The sequence below is a fragment of the Heptranchias perlo genome, chromosome 4 (genome assembly GCF_035084215.1).
Source record: "Heptranchias perlo isolate sHepPer1 chromosome 4, sHepPer1.hap1, whole genome shotgun sequence".
Taxonomy (NCBI): Eukaryota; Metazoa; Chordata; class Chondrichthyes; order Hexanchiformes; family Hexanchidae; genus Heptranchias; species Heptranchias perlo.
In genome coordinates this window covers 52648374-52664871 of record NC_090328.1, presented here as the reverse complement: position 1 = coordinate 52664871, position 16498 = coordinate 52648374, and the positions used below count along the sequence as shown (strand labels likewise).

Genomic DNA, 16498 nt, shown 5'->3' with positions numbered 1-16498 from the left:
TTTCACAGAAACTTTTAGTTATTTTAATTTTACTCTGTATCACCTTCACTGTTGGACTGATACCATATAGGACTTCCAATCTAGTCCTCAAAGGCTTGGATTTTAGAGACATGTTAACTTTCAAGATTTATTGATGATGTATGTGATCACGAGCAAGCAAACACGTCTATTATACTCATAAATAGGATACCCATTGGGGTTCAAGAGCGTCACAATCTAGGCCAATTCTTGATCAGAAACATCTTGTTTTTCTTAAAGTGTCCTGCTTGAGCTTATCCCAGTGCTTTTCCACTAGGCCTGAGTTAGTCCGTACAAGACAGTGTTTTAACCCTTTCACTATCAAAGTCATGTGACCTATAAGATCCATCTTTAAGCACCTTACTTATCTATAACTGGCTTTTGCCAGTACGGTTAGTTACATCTATGCCAGTCACTTTTATTTCTGTTTTTATCTTGGGGAACCTGTACTGTATATTCAGCAGAATTCAGCTAGTCCCTCTTGCTAGCCTGCACACTCTCTCTCTTTCTCTATGCTTTCATTGTAGCTCCCTATACTAGCTAACCCATGATGCTCTTTAACTATACCAAATATATTACACAATAGCCTACATTCATACTCGTGTAGAAACAGAATGCACAATAGGGAACAGTGAAATATATGACCTAGTCCAAATCTAAGAAGACATACTGAATGTAGGAGTTCTCAGGTGTTTCTTCGTCTCAGAAAGAACTAAGTATTTCACTGTTCTCCGTTGTGTATTTTTTTACAATTTCCTCAGACCCACTATATATTTTTCACATTAGTAAAATATATTAAAGGAAGGTTCTATAATCATTTAGAATGTCAAGAACGTACCACCCAATTTAAAAGTAAAAGGGAGTGTATCACTAATGAAGCCCTAAATTCATCAGCAAAAACTGCTGACCTGTTATCTTCCACAGTCAGTATGCTTTGTCTATCTTGTGAGGGTCATACAGTACATTTGTACGGCCGTTAAAAATACATTTCAATACAGCTACAAAACATGCTTTATTAAAATTCAGTTCACTTTTTTCATGGTACAGTGCACAACAAGTAATCTTTGCATAGCAGTTCTAACTTTTAAAATATTATTGTAATAGATTAAAATGTACTTGCAGAAGAGGGGCCAATCCTATTCAAAATTATCAACAAAGATTGTAAATAACAAAAATAGTTATCAGCAAGGAGGCAGCAAGTGCATTTGTCTTATGGGGACAGACAAGGGGAAGTTGATTTAATTATGTTGAGAATGGGTCAGGCGACTTCAATTTTTCGTCTTGGCTGGTAGCCATCAAATTATTGAATGTGTAGGAATTGCTCAGGGACTTTGTCTTCGTGGTTAGCATGTGTATCTTGGAGGATGGAGGATTATCAGTTTTCTATTTTAAGATCATGTAGGTGTTTGAAACGTGAGCTCTTGTGTTTAATTATCCCTAATGAGCCATACCAGACAGCAGGTACGTGTGAAGTGTACGCCATCTTTTAGTAGTGGTGTTGGGAAAGCTTCCAGCTGTGTGCGTCTAAAATCATTATCTACTAACACAGGCAGTTGTGTCAGCATCTTAACCCAAATTTCATGGCTGGCTTTCATTCAGGGGTCTCAAGTCAAGCAGTACGACAATAATTAATGTTGTGCATTCCTTTAATGATAACGTATGGCTTATTTCTTGTTGTCAGAATTAGAGATGGTACCAGTGGTGTGACATTGCCAGTGAACTTTTACTTCAACACAAGTGTGTCTGAATAGAAGGGCTCAGTATCCCTTTATTTGATTTACTACTTATGTTCTCAGACATTGTAAAAAATTGAATACATGCAACTCTGCAAAATTAACGGACTGTACTTTTGTTAATATTTGTTAGCATCTGTGTGGTCTTTTTTAAAAACAGATGAATAACAGACAGTGTTTGCAGGATTACTACTGGACTCTCTCAGTATACTGTACTTCAGGCACACTGATAATTTTGTAAGAATGCTGGGGCAAATATATGCTGCCAGTAATTTGCAAATAAAAAACTAGTGTCACCGTCTGATTTCTTTCCAAAAATTAAATTTTGATGTGTATTATGATTAACCATAATTTCCACTAATGTATTTTTTGTATTCTCATGATTTGTTTGTGTAAACAGTAAGTGTCAATGACACCATTAGAAGGTGATGACATTTTTAGGAGCGGCTTGGAGGATTTAACAAACTGACACACTTATATAGAATTTCAGGACACAGTTATACTGCCACTTCTCTGTTAATGTGAAGGAGTTTTGGGTGTGCATTGACAAAAAAAGTGGCAGTATAACTTAGGAGTCAGTTCAGTGACCTGACTCTAACTGGCAGTAGAGATGTGAGACCATCTCTAGCAGGTAGTCTCAAACTGCTTAGTGTCCACAACAGATGAAGTTTAATACCATTACCCCCGTACAAAACTACATTTTAAAAATGCCTGGTGATCCATTAGAACTCCTGAAAACTTTATAAACTTATTTATTTTAATGTATTAAATATTAGGGGGAAATGGATGCTCCCAACTTGCAACTTAATGCCATAACATTAGAGATTAGCTGCCCTGAAGAGTAAAGCTCTGTGTATATATCCAAGTAAGCTGGCATGTCACTCCTTTGTTATTAATCACAGTAGGCAGTATGTCTCAGGTCTGCTGACTAAGCATTACATTCTCTAGATACTGGCCTGAGGCCTGCTATCTACAGTAACACTGCAGCCTCTGGAACATAGGAACAGGGGTAGGCCATTTAGCCCCTCGAGCCTGTTCCGCCATTCAATGAGATCATGGCTGATCTGTGACCTAACTCCATATACCCGCCATTCCCGCATATCCCTTAATATCTTTGGTTAACAAAAATCTATCAATCTCAGATTTAAAATTAACAATTGAGCTAGCATCAACTGCCATTTGCAGAAGAGAATTCCAAACTTCTACCACCCTTTACGTGTAGAAGTATTTTCTAACTTCACCCCTGAAAGTCCTGGCTCTAATTTTTTAGGCTATGTCCCCTAGTCCTAGACTCCCCAACCAGTGGAAATAGTTTCTATCTACCCTATCAGTTCCCCTTAATATCTTGAAAACTTCGATCAAATCACCCCTTAATCTTCTACATTCTAGGGAATACAACCCTAGTTGTATTTAACCCTTGGAGTCCAGGTATCATTCTAATAAATCTATGCTGCACTCCCTCCGAGGACAAGATATCATTCCTAAGGTACGGTGCCCAGAACTGAACACCGTACTCCAGGTGTGGTCTAACCAGGGCTTGATCAGTGAAGTACCTAGACTGATGAGTGTATGAGTGTAGCTCCACCGGTTTTGATCAGTTCCCGTAGCCCTGGGGACTGCTGCAAGCCTGTGCTTCAAATGATGTTATCAGCGCTTTCGTTTTTAAATAGAAATATTTTAATAAACTCAAAGACAGATGTAAACAAAAGGATGTTCAAATTCATTGTAGCCCTTTTAACTGATTTTTTGAAAAAGGTCCTACACTAAAGCTCATGTCACGGAAGAGGGACAGATGCATATTCCCGCCCCAATGTGCTCAGTTCTTAGTCGTGTTGTACAGGGATGTGCCAAGTGGAAGCCGTGCCATCTTCTAACAAGGGGGGAGAGATTGGAATGTACACTTGTGTGGACCATGCTATCTCGTAGTGGCTGGAGAGCACCCAACGCACACTTTCTTAGATGCAGAATTGTCAGTCCAAGAAGAGGAAGGAAAGAGGGGAGGAAAAAAGGGGAGAAATCTACCCAGTGAAAGAAAATGGTCCTGATGATACTCCCATTTTAATGATTTTGAATGAGTGATCACTGGGACCAGCCAGATGGACAGAATTTATCTCTTCCAGTCCTGTACATTCCTATCATGAGGAGTTGAGTGAGAAATTCTAAAAGATACACAGCTTGGAATGTACAGTAATGTGGATCGAAGTGTAGGTGATTTCAAGTAGATTTCATTATTACAGCCCAAGGTTTTAAAAGGGATATTGTTGCCCATGAAAAATTGGTGTCAGGGTGATATAGAACACCTACTGCTCTTGTTTATCTGTTGAAATAAAATAATGCTAATTCTTTTTTGTTGCAGGTTCCTGAAAGGTGATTACCACATTGAAGTGTGCATCAATGATTACTTAGATGTTTTCTGCCCTCATTATGATGACTCTGTACCGGAAGACAAGACTGAGCGCTATGTTCTCTACATGGTGCATTATGATGGCTACAGCTCGTGCGATCACACCTCCAAAGGGTTCAAGCGATGGGAGTGTAACAGGCCTTACGCGTCCAATGGTCCTTTAAAATTCTCTGAAAAATTCCAGCTGTTTACTCCATTTTCATTAGGATTTGAATTCAGGCCCGGCCGAGAATATTACTACATCTGTGAGTATTTTCGATTTTTCATTGATTTTCCCAACAGATGCCAATTTGAGAGTGCTGTTGCGCAACACAGTGTTAAGTTATTGTTTTTGCAAGAGGAACATTATTTATCAAATACCTTTAAAACAGTGTTTTTACTCTCCCAGGGCACTGTCTTCATAAACAAGCCTTTGACCAACATTTATTTTGCTAACATTTGACACACCAATAAATCATATCTCATAACTTACATGTAACATCATTGTGACAAAAGTGTCAGCTAGCTCTTCTGACTTTTCTCCACCTCCAAAACAAATATTTTTTCCCACAAAGGCAGGGCAACTTTAAGGTGATTGTTTTGAGCCTCACTTAAAGGTCCAAAGGTACCTGTAAGTCACATTGATCTACATTGAGTCTACAGCACAGAAACAGGCCATTCGGCCCAACTGGTCTATGCCAGTACTAATGCTCCACACGAGCCTCCTCCCTCCCTACTTCATCTACCCCTATCAGCATATCCTTCTATTCCTTTTTCCTTTGTGTGTTTATCCAGCTTCCCCTTAAATGCATCAATGCTATTTGCCTCAACTACTCCTTGTGTTAGCGCGTTCCACATTTTTACCACTCTTTGTGTAAAGAAGTTTCTCTTAAAGTCAATGATTATGCCTCCACAATAAGGAATTATTAAATTCAATGAGTAAGCAGGGCATTAGACAGCAATCAGTATTGGCAGTTGGTGAGGATGAGTATTTATATGAACTTAGAACTTGACTCTGCAACCCTAAAAATCAGTCTTTAGGCAACTTTTCCAATGAAGAATAATTCATAAGAACACAAGAAATAGGAGCAGGAGCAGGCCATACTGCCTCTCGAGCCTGCTCCACCATTCAATAAGATCATGGCTGATCTTCGACCACAACTCCACTTTCCCGCCCGATCCCCATATCCCTTCATTCCCCTAGAGTCCAAAAATCTATCTATCTCAGCCTTGAATATACTCAATGACTCAGCATCCACAGCCCTCTGGGATAGAGAATTCCTAAGATTCACAACCCTCTGCGTGAAGAAATTCCTCCTCATCTCAGTCTTGAATGGCCGACCCTGTATCCTGCAATTATGCCCCCTGGTTCTAGACTCTCAAGCCAGGGGAAACAATCTCTCAGCATCTACCCTGACAACCCCACTCATAATCTTATATATTTCAATAAGATCACCTCTCATTCTTCTAAACTCCAGAGAGTATAGGCCCATTCTATTCAATCTCTCTTCATAGGACAACCCTCTCATCCCAGGAATTAATCTAGTGAACCTTCGTTGCACTGCCTCTTAAGGCAAGTATATCCTTCCTTAGATAAGAAGACCAAAACTGTAGGTCGTACTCCAGGTGAGGTCTCACCAATGCCCTGTACAACTGTAGTAAGACTTCCTTACCCTTGTACTCCAACCCCTTTGCAATAAAGGCCAACATGCCATTCGCCTTCCTAATTGTCTGCTGTAGCTGCATACTAACTTTTTGTGCTTCTTGTACGAGGACACCCAAGTTTCTCTGAACACCAACATTTAATAGTTTCTCACCATTTAAAAAATAGTCTGTTTTTCTATTCTTCCTACCAAAGTAATGCCACATTATACTCCATCTGCCACCTCTTGCCCACTCACTTAACCTGTCTATATCCCTTTGCAGACTCTTTGGGGGTGATTTTAACCCCCAAGAACGGGTGGGTTGAGGGTGGGTGGGAGTTGAAAATAGATGTTTCTTGGGTCGTGACTGCAACCCGCCTTCACATCTGGGTTTAACGTGGGCGTGTAAAAGTATAGGCTTCCCACTGGGAATGCAAAGTCTGAAAATTTTGCGGTTGCGACCCAAAAAAACAACTGTTTTCAACTCCCACCCGCCGCCAACCCACCCGTTCTTGGGGGTTAAAATTGCCCCCTTTTTGTCCTCCTCACAGCTTACTTTCCCACCTAGCTTTGTATCGGTAGCAAAATTGGATACATTACACTCGGTCCCTCCATCTAAGTCATTAATATAGATTGTAAATAGCTGAGGCCCCAGCGCCGATCCTTGCGGACCCCACTAGTTACAGCCTGAGAATGACCCGTTTATCCCTACTCTCTGTTTTCTGTCCTTTAACCAATCCTCTATCACAATTCACAAGACAACAAATCCTGTTTAAGAGGAAGTTTGCTCGGTATTTGGATCTTCCTTGTTTCTCGTGAAGAAAGTATCAAAGCAAGTTATTCCTCTCCTATACAACTGTTCTTGCATCCATTCCAATGGACATACAGTGATTGCACAACAGCTAAGATCATACAGTGAGAAGTCTTAACAAATAGATTTTGCTGTAGCTTTTAAGAAAGGTTGTGTACTTTATGGGGTTTTAGACTTAACAGCATCTGCTTTGGGAATAGCCTGTTTCAGATGCTGGACTCCACAATCAACTGCTGATAATGGAAACATGAGCGCTTTATCTTTTGTCAAACTAAACACAACTGTGTCTGAATTTGGTGATTTTCCGCTCCCCCCAAGGGAAACCCCAGTGCACAATTCAGCAGAGCTACCTCATGTCTCTATAAGGTTTTATATCTAAGAATCGAATGCTGCAAATAAATAGGCTGCCGGGAAATTGGATCCACATTGAGCCAGCCCCTGAGAACCTCCTGCATAGATACAAGTGTGGGGCACCCCACGGAATTGAACACCATGGAACATTCCCTGTGCTGCCATTGGATCAGACACCATAGGGCAAATAATTGACTGCACTGCCACAGATTCTGAGGGAGTCTAGTCAACCTCATTAAACAGGTCGCAATTTTAAATGCCAAAAAGGTTTAGACTCGGTCTGGAGTCGGACGAGTTTGTAACTTGTATGGTTGTTTGTATTTTGTCCCTGGCACTGTAATTCTGCCAGATACCCCGCAGGTAACCCTAAAGTCCCTGTTGCTTGGGCGCTGAGGGACCAGGCAGTAGCATTTAGTTTTATCCTTTGCTGAGAAGACCTAGTGTGAGTGTCTGGATGTTTGAAATGTCCCAGTGAGTAGTCAGACTGGGAACCATGGGAACCATAAGGAAAGGGAGAGCGGGCAAAAGAGAGAGGAAAAGAGCCTTAGCTATCAGATATTGTTGCAGTTGTGGCAATCTTTGTTTTAATAATACTTCTTGATATTCATTCTGATTTTATACTAGTGGATAGAGGATTTTTTTTTGTATTTCAGAAATAAAAGCCAAGTGGGAATTCTTTTACTGACTAATTTAATAACACAGAAAGGCTCCTAGAACAAAAGGTTTGGGCCACTGGAGGAAATGAAGTGTATGTAACCGCTGAAGCAAAGTTTTTATTTTAATAAAATTAAATGTGTGTTTGGTGATAACCAGCAAAAGGAGCTTATTGAAAAGTATATGGTTTTAGACAGAGGGGAGAGATAAAGATCATAGCCAGATTTAATCTTTCTATGAAATAAATGTGGGAGCTAGACAGTTTTTGGAAGTGTTCTGTAACTATGTGCCCTGGGAAATTAAAGCATTTCTTCGAAACATCGTATTGGTATGGAGTGGAAGGGATTCTTCCACTTGAATTCTCAGAGGTGCTAGTTAGACCTGCTAAATCTCAACTCAACAAAAACTCAAGTGGAGAGAGTAAAACCACCCAGAACACCTTTTGTTTCTGCTTTTCCCCAGGCTGTCTGCAAAAGTAACTCCCTGCTAAACACAGCAGCTGAGTTATGAAGGTTAAGCAGAGAACTGTGAAGATTGATCTATGAGGATTCATTGTTATCATCTGTTGGGGGAGGGGGGAGGGAAAAATAAAATTATTTCTAGTAAACTTTCCGTTAAGCATAATGCAATCTGCATCGACACAGTTTTGACACACAATGTGGTTTGATATGGTGCTCCCTAACTGAAAGCTTACCTTTTGATAACTAGTTCACAAAGCCCACTCGAGGCCTCCTTCAAAGAAATGAAAGTGTTGCAGGAGTTCAGTGTTAGCGTGGGTGATGGTAGACCTGGACACAAGCAAGGTGACCTTTAAGCTGCAGCTTGCACCTTAATTAGACTTTTAAATATATTTATTTCAGCTTTATCCAAAAGAAAGGGGTTCATAACAATTGCAAGTATTTCTGTCATTTTTTTTTTATTAATGCATGTGCTGGCTGCCAGGTGGCATGCTGGAAACATTTTTAACTGCCACAGTAAACAAAATAGTTAGTATACTGCTTAGATAAAGATTAACAGTTCTGGCAATTCATTTAAGAAAAACCCAATTTTACTTTAGTGTTCCAGTTCAGTGCGAGACATCACAATAAAGATGATTTGTTGAACCTCTGATAAAATTAGATGGCGAAGACAGAAGCTGGTGTAATTCATTTGAGCAACAGAAGCTGGTTAATCAACAAAGCTCGTGTGGGATAAAATCAAATTGAGGCAATATTTCTTAATTTTGGCAGCCTGGGCTTTCAGCTCTGAAAGGCAAATTGCCCATTCATCCAGTGAAAAGCAGTGGAGCTATGATGTGTTTTCTTCCCCTCCCCCCACCCCCCAGCATGAGAATCTTTAGAATTATCTATGTACGAGGCACAGATTTCAAATGGCTGTCACTGTACAATACAAGAAGACTTTTCAAGTGCTGTACATCTGCAACCAATCATTTAGAACACTCGATAAACTGTTAATAAACAACAGGAATTATGTTGTGAAAGTGACCTATTCCATAAAAATACAGCATGTAGGTCATGTATTAGTACTTCTGATTTTAAAAGCCACATGTAGATGATAATCTACTCCCTAGGGCCATTTAAAATTAGTTTTTTTTTAATATACAGTAAACCATACTCACAAGTAATAGATATAAACACCCTAAAGCAATCATTTTAGATTGTGTAGAGTTAATTTTTCCCTCTTTCTCTTAATTCTTACCAGTATTGAAATGCATAATATTTTGCAGATGTAGCATTGATTTGTTTTTTAATGATGAATTTGCCTTAGTTGGGCTGCCTTGATATTTGGGAAGATTTGTGTCCAGTGACACTTCCCACAAACATAAATGGCGACAGTATTTTGCCACTCGAGCCTGCACTATAAAACTTGCATAATGAATAACTGGTGAATATTTTGTTTTTTATATTCCCTTGCACAGCTGTGTCCTCCTTCCCCTCCTGAGCAATAGAACACACTGGCCATTTGTTGGTTAGTTCACATTTCACACTGTCGGGAATTGAGAGTATGGAATATTTAGCAAAGAGGTCCATTTGCAGCAGCTACTGCATGCTTGGGTTCTTCCTGGTCATTTAACATCTGCCTAATGAGGTGTTCCAAGGCCAGTTTACTTGTTTTTTTGTGCAATGAATATGACTTCAGTCATTATTCCCTCCAGTATGAGGATACATTGATTTGAATAAATTTTACCACCCTCTAATTACGGAGCAAATTCTGCAATGAAAGTAATTTTTTTTAGATCAGCTCATTTATAGAAAACAATTTGTTTCCTGAATTAGAAATGATTGTTTTATTTTTCTTATTTTGTCTTTTCATGAGGGTATTTTAAGTGAGTACCCACTTTGTGTGTTATTTAACCCCTCCCCTCTCCTCTAGCCTGCAGCTACCGCCAGTGCCCACCGCAGTGCCCGGATGACTTGGCCTTACGTCCACCTTGTTGGCCAGAGCCATCCAGGACACAAAGTTTGCATTAGGCCCTGACTCAGTAGGGTGCATCGAGGAGGCTCAAGCTTGTGCAGCAGTCCTGTTCGATTTCACCGAGCCCGCCCCCGTATGGATGGAGCTGCTTATCGGCTCCAAGCCCTGAAACCTCCCTCGAGAACCTCCGCCTCACAACTTGTGTCTTGTTTTGGAATGGCAGGGTAGTATGGCACAGAGGGATTTCCTCTACAGCTTGATGCTACACACTTTGTTTCCTCACCTTCCATTCGGAATCTCAGTGAGGATGTTTGGATCATCCCCAGCGGGAAGCCCTGTATTCGGGGATCAATCCTGGCTCCAATGGGGACTTGGGATGGAGGGTGTTGCGTGATGCGCTAGCTTTAAATAAATTCCTAAGCCGCTTTACAAACGCTCAAGCCAGATGTGCATTTTGTGATGAAGAAGAATCTGTTTTCCACATGTTTGCACAATGCAGCCCTCTTTTCACTTTTTGAAGGAGCCGCTCCTACAATTCTGGTTGCACTTTCCTCCCACGCTTCTTATATCCTTGGTCATGGCATGTGTAGGGGGGTGAGCGGGTCGGAGGACCTCCTGGTTGGTCTGCTCCTGGGCCTGGCAAAATTCGCCATCCACAGATCCTGGATGCACATGATTAATGGAAAGGAACGCTCCGACCGCTTGCCGCTCTTTCAAGGCCTCTTATGCGCCTAGTTGACTCTGAAGCAGAATCACGCGATGTCCGCGGGCTCATGTTAAGCCTTTCGAGACTGGTGGGCACCACAAGATACATGTTGTTTTATTGGTGATGGGTATAATATTATATTCCAAGTTGACGCACGCGTTTTTAGTTTGTTGGAACCAGTTATTTTTGTGGTGCTCCCCTGAGGGGGCACTTGTTGGCGATTGGCTGGTTTTGTGGCATTGGCGCACCCAATGTCACTTCATTGGTTCAGACAACTAGATAGTGCCTCCTGTAGTCAGGATCACTGGGAAATTCACCCCAGTGCAGGGGGCTCTGATTGGTGCCTCCTAACTTGGTTCAGCTCGGATTAGGAACGGAGTGGAGCGGGACTTGCCCATCCATCTGTCCCGGTAATGGTGATGCGACAAAATATAATGATTCAGTTGTGGTATTTAGAAAGATTTTATTTTGTAGATTTTCATGAGAAATATTATGTTGACAAAACATCATGTATTGCTTTAGAAATAGATTGTGGTGAAGGTCCTTTACCATTTAATCCAGTGAAACTAAATAAATCAAGCCGCTCACCATTTTATTAAATTTGTATTTCTGCTGAGAGAAAAGTCTCTAGATAATTTCTATAAATGGAAAAACTAGGCTGCAAGTTTTGTTTTTACTCTTCCAGAGCAGTCGCACAGAAGGCCCATCTGTTCCATATTCATAAATGCTGCTCTCACTTACAGGAGCTTAGTCTTCCCTAGAGAAACATGGTAATGATATTTTCTGTGAGAGACTGGGAGGATCTAGGCATGCTCAGTTGTGCTGCAGATGACTGTAACGAGGCAGTAAGCTCTGACATTGGGTAGGACTAAAACACCTTCCACAGTGCACTGTAGTGTTGATTTGTGAACTATCCGTAGCTTTATTAATGACTTAATATCAACCAACATGGGAGTTTAAACCGTTCACTGCTTTTTTTTCTTCAAATTGCAGCTCTAAATTAATGTGGAAAGAGTGTTTCTTCAAAGTTTAGCACTTAATTATATATTCTATTGGAAATCCCGTAAGCCAGCACGAACATCCAAAGACAAATTAATGCCATGCATTAGTGGACTGACCATTTACTTTAACTATTTGTTCCCTCACCAAAATTCAGGAATCTGACCACATGAGAGCAGAGGAGTGGAACAGGGTGAAAGTTCAGCTCATAAACTGAGCCTGTTTCAAGTTGGGGTTAAAAAAAGTAAGACTTGAATTTCTTGCCGTATGGTAACCTAGTGGTTGTGGTACGGGCTTAGCAAAGCAGAGGTCCTGAGTCTTAATCCCACCATGGTAAGTCTGAAAGTGAATTCAGTAAAGCTGTAATTTGTGGGCTAACAAATCATTATGAAAACTACTGGCTTGCTGTAAAAATCCAATTGTTTAGAAACATAGAAAATAGGAGCAGGAGTCGGCTATTCGGCCCTTCGAGCCCGCTCCGCCATTCAATATGATCATGGCTGATCCTCTATCTCAATACCATATTCCCGCTCTCTCCCCATACCGCTTGATGCCTTTTGTGTCTAGAAATCTATCTAGCTCCTTCTTAAATATATTTAGTGACTTAGCCCCCACAGCCTTCTGTGGTAGAGAATTCCACAGATTCACCACCCTCTGAGTGAAGAAATCTCTCCTCATCTCAGTCCTAAATGTCCTACCCCGTATCCTGAGACTGTGACCCCCTTGTTCTGAACCCCCCAGCCAGGGAAAACATCCTCTCTGCATCCATTCTGTCTAGCCCTGTCAGTAATGTCCGTCAGTAAAGGGAGCCCATCACCCCTTTCTGGTCTGGCCTACATGTGATTCCAGTTTCTCTCTGTGTGGTTAACTCGTGATGACCTCAGAGCAGCTAGGGATGGATAATAATTACTGTCTGTCAGTCAAATGTCAACAGTAAAAAACAGCACTTCTCTCAGAAATAACTCAAAATATCACACACAATGAATTACATTGTTTTTTTTTCATTCATGGGATGTGGGTGATGCTGGCAAGGCCAGCATTTATTGCCCATCCATAATTGCCCTTGAGAAGCTGGTGATGAGCTGCCTTTTTGAACCACTGCAGTCTGTGTGGTGAAAGTTCTGCCACAGTGCTGTTAAGTAGGGAGTTCCAGGTTTTTGACCCAGCGACGATGAAAGAACGGCGATATATTTCCAAGTCAGAATGGTGTGTGACTTGGAGGGGAACGTGCAGGTGGTGTTGTTCCCATGTGCCTGCTGCTCTTGTCCTTCTAGGTGGTAGAGGTCGCGGGTTTGGGAGGTGCTGTCGAAGAAGCCTTGGTGAGTTGCTGCAGTGCATCCTGTGGATGGTACACACTGCAGCCACTGTGCGCCGGTGGTGGAGGAAGTGAATGTTTAAGGTGGTGGATGGGGTGCCAATCAAGCGGGCTGCTTTGTCCTGGATGGTGTTGAGCTTCTTGAGTGTTGTTGGAGCTGCACTCATCCAGGCAAGTGGAGAATATTTCATCACACTCCTGACTTGTGCCTTGTAGATGGTGGAAAGGCTTTGGGAAGTCAGGAGGTGAGTCACTCGCCACAGAATACCCAGCCTTTTACCTGCTCTTGTAGCCACAGTATTTATGTGGCTGGTCTAGTTAAATTTCTGGTCAATGGTGACCCCCCAGGATATTGATGGCGGGGGATTCGGTGATGGTAATGCTGTTGAGTGTCAAGGGCAAGTGGCTAGACTCTCCCTTGTTGGAGATGGTCATTGCCTGGCACTTGTGTGGCGTGAATGTTACTTGCCACATATCAGCCCAAGCTTGGATGTGGTCCAGGTCTTGCTGCATGCGGGCACGGACTGCTTCATTATCTGAGGGGTTGCGAATGGAACTGAACACTGTGCAATCATCAACGAATAGCCCCACGTCTGACCTTATGATGGAGGGAAGGTCATTGATGAAGCAGCTGAAGATGGTTGGGCGAAGGACACTGCCCTGAGGAACTCCTGCAGCGAGGTCCTGGGGCTGAGATGATTGGCCTCCAACAATCACTACCATCTTCCTTTGTGCTAGGTATGACTCCAGCCACTGGAGAGTTTTCCCCCTGATTCCCATTGACTTCAATTTTACTAGGGCTCCTTAATGCCATACTTGGTCAAATGTTGCCTTGATGTCGAGGGCAGTCACTCTCACCTCACCTCTGGAATTCAGCTCTTTTGTCTATGTTTGGACCAAGGCTGTAATGAGGTCTGGAGCCGAGTGGTCCTGGCGGAACCCAAACTGAGCATCGGTGAGCAGGTTATTGGTGAGTAAGTGCCGCTTGATAGCACTGTCGACGACACCTTCCATCACTTTGCTGATGATTGAGATTAGACTGATTGGGCGATAATTGGCCGGATTGGATTTGTCCTGCTTTTTGTGGACAGGAGATACCTGGGCAATTTTCCACTTTTTTCCTGAAGATGCCAATGTTGTAACTGTACTTGAACAGCTTGGCTAGAGACACGGCTAGTTCTGGAGCACAAGACTTCAGCACCACAGCCGGGATGTTGTCAGGGCCCATAGTCTTTGCTGTATCCAGTGCACTCAGCCGTTTCTTGATATCACGTGGAGTGAATCGAATTGGTTTAAGACTGGAGTCTGTGATGGTGGGGATCTCGGGAGGAGGCCGAGGCCTGTTGTTATGTGAACAAATGGTGCAGCCATTTTTTGCACAGTAAGATCTCACAAATGAGATGAATGGGCACTTAATGTGTTTTTGGTAGTGTTGGTAGAGGGAGAAATGTTGGTCAAGACATTAGGAGACTTTCCTGCTCTTCTTCAAATAATGCCATGGGATTTCTTTTGCCCACCTAAACCACCAGAACAGGTAGACATGTCCTTTCTTTAATGTTTCACTTGAAGGACAGCTCTGCTGACAATGTGATACTCCTTTGTTACCTCATTAGGCAGGGGCGTTCTATAATTCTGTGCACCAAGTGGGGAGCCTTACCCATCGGCAGCAAGTATTGTGAATTTGGATGTAAAGTGCCCAAGAATTTCTGACCATTGAAATTAATGGTCAGAACGTTATGGGGATTGTGCAGCTGAATTTCTGACACTCACCCCCAGTAAGTAAGGTTTCCCAGCTGGGAGCATAGTGTCACCTTAGATTTTCTGCTCAGAATGGGGTATTCGCTGGAACCTGCTGCCCAAAGGGTACAGTAATAACAATTGAGCTAAACTGAAACAACAGGGCCAATTTTAACCCCTCCCACCCGACGGAAACGGTGCGGGTGGGGGGGGGGGGTAAGATGGCGGGGAGGTCGTGCCGCGTTCCCGCGACCTCACCATTTTTACTTGCCTATCTTCAGGTACGGAAAGGCCGTCCACCCCAAAGGAGCGGGGGCCTAATTTACATGGCAGTGTCTTGTCCTATAACATCATTAGGCCATTTTAATCGTGGGCCCAACTATGGCCCTAATGGTCTCCAGCCTGCCAGCAAATGCTGGCGGCAGCAAAGATCCAGGATCGGGTAAAGTACTTCTTAGAAAAAATGTAATGGTTCCTTGTGAGTCAGGAGGAGCAGGAGTGCCTCCCCTGCCCCGGGGTTCCACCCTACCCTGATTGCAGACTTGCCAACCTCCTTCTGCCATCCTTACTTACCTTGCCGGGACAGTTTCCATGGGTCCGCAGCAGTGGCCTGTCCCTGCACCAATTTTGACTCCCGACTGTTGGCGATGACGTCATTCCCGCCTTCTTCGGGCAGGAGTCAGAGTCAGGGTATGCAAATGAGGCCCGGGAGTTAAAACCTACTGGGCCTCACGCTTCGGGACGGCTGGTGGTTTGACCCCCGGATCCCCAATTCTCACCCTGAGTTACAATCATTCCTAACATATATATAAGTTATCGTATCACACAAAGTTTAAAAAATAATTAGAATGAATTTTGAGGATCCACATAATACCATAAATGATTAATATTTTTATTTTATAAATATAAAAATAATTTATTAAAATCTCATAGTCACTGCTATTTTTGCAGATTTATTCAATCTGTCTTTGTAAATTATGCTGATTTTTTTAAAGGAAATTACTCAGTTTTCCAGCCTGTTAGTGCTTCAGACTGTGTTTTATTTCTGAGTAAGGTGAGGATAACCCATCCTCCTCCCGTAAAGCACACATTCCAAAACTAAAATTAGCCATATTGCATTTCAAGAGAGAGAAAAAAAACTGCATTAATTGCAATCCAATATCAGAGATTATTGCCTTGTTACTGTACACTACAACATTACACACCAAAGCAAACTTTTAAGACTCTAAGGTTTTTGGTCAAGTACATAATTTTATAAGTTGCCTCTTGGTTTATGCCAAGCAATAAAAATACAGTCACAGGACAGAGTATGATTTTACATTTTAAAGTATGTTATTCCTGCTCATGTTCTGTATAGTTTCTTTGTGCACTTTTTAGTGATATATTGTAAAGTCAAACTACAAGAGAATGAGGAGAGGCTACAGCAGGAAGGAATGGCAGATGCTTTAGAGTCGATGGTGGGAACTGCTGCTATTATTGCTATGTAATCATCCCTCCATGTAACCCTCTGTCACTGCTGCCAGGTAATGACAGCAATGATATGGTGCATATTGTTTATGGCTCTTGAAGTAATGAAGAAATTCAGTGCAATATCATTCACAATGTAGTTTTCTGCAGGCTGAAAATAAGTCCATCCTAGTGAGAGACTTTCGAAAACTAAAAAAAAGTTTTTAAAAAAACTGACAATGAGCATTGTCTCTTAAGATGAAGATCCTTTGTGATCATCATTCTGA

At 42.0% G+C, this 16498-nt stretch overlaps 1 protein-coding gene across 2 annotated transcripts in view; it reads left to right on the top strand.

The window, feature by feature from the left end:
- Positions 1–16498, top strand: part of LOC137320924 (ephrin-A5-like) — a 197405-nt gene that overhangs the window by 163126 nt on the left and 17781 nt on the right. For both annotated transcript variants that reach the window (XM_067982921.1, XM_067982920.1), the window contains exon 2: positions 4108–4400. In XM_067982921.1, coding sequence (XP_067839022.1) covers positions 4108–4400 — 293 coding nt within the window. The remainder of the gene's footprint in view (positions 1–4107; positions 4401–16498) is intronic.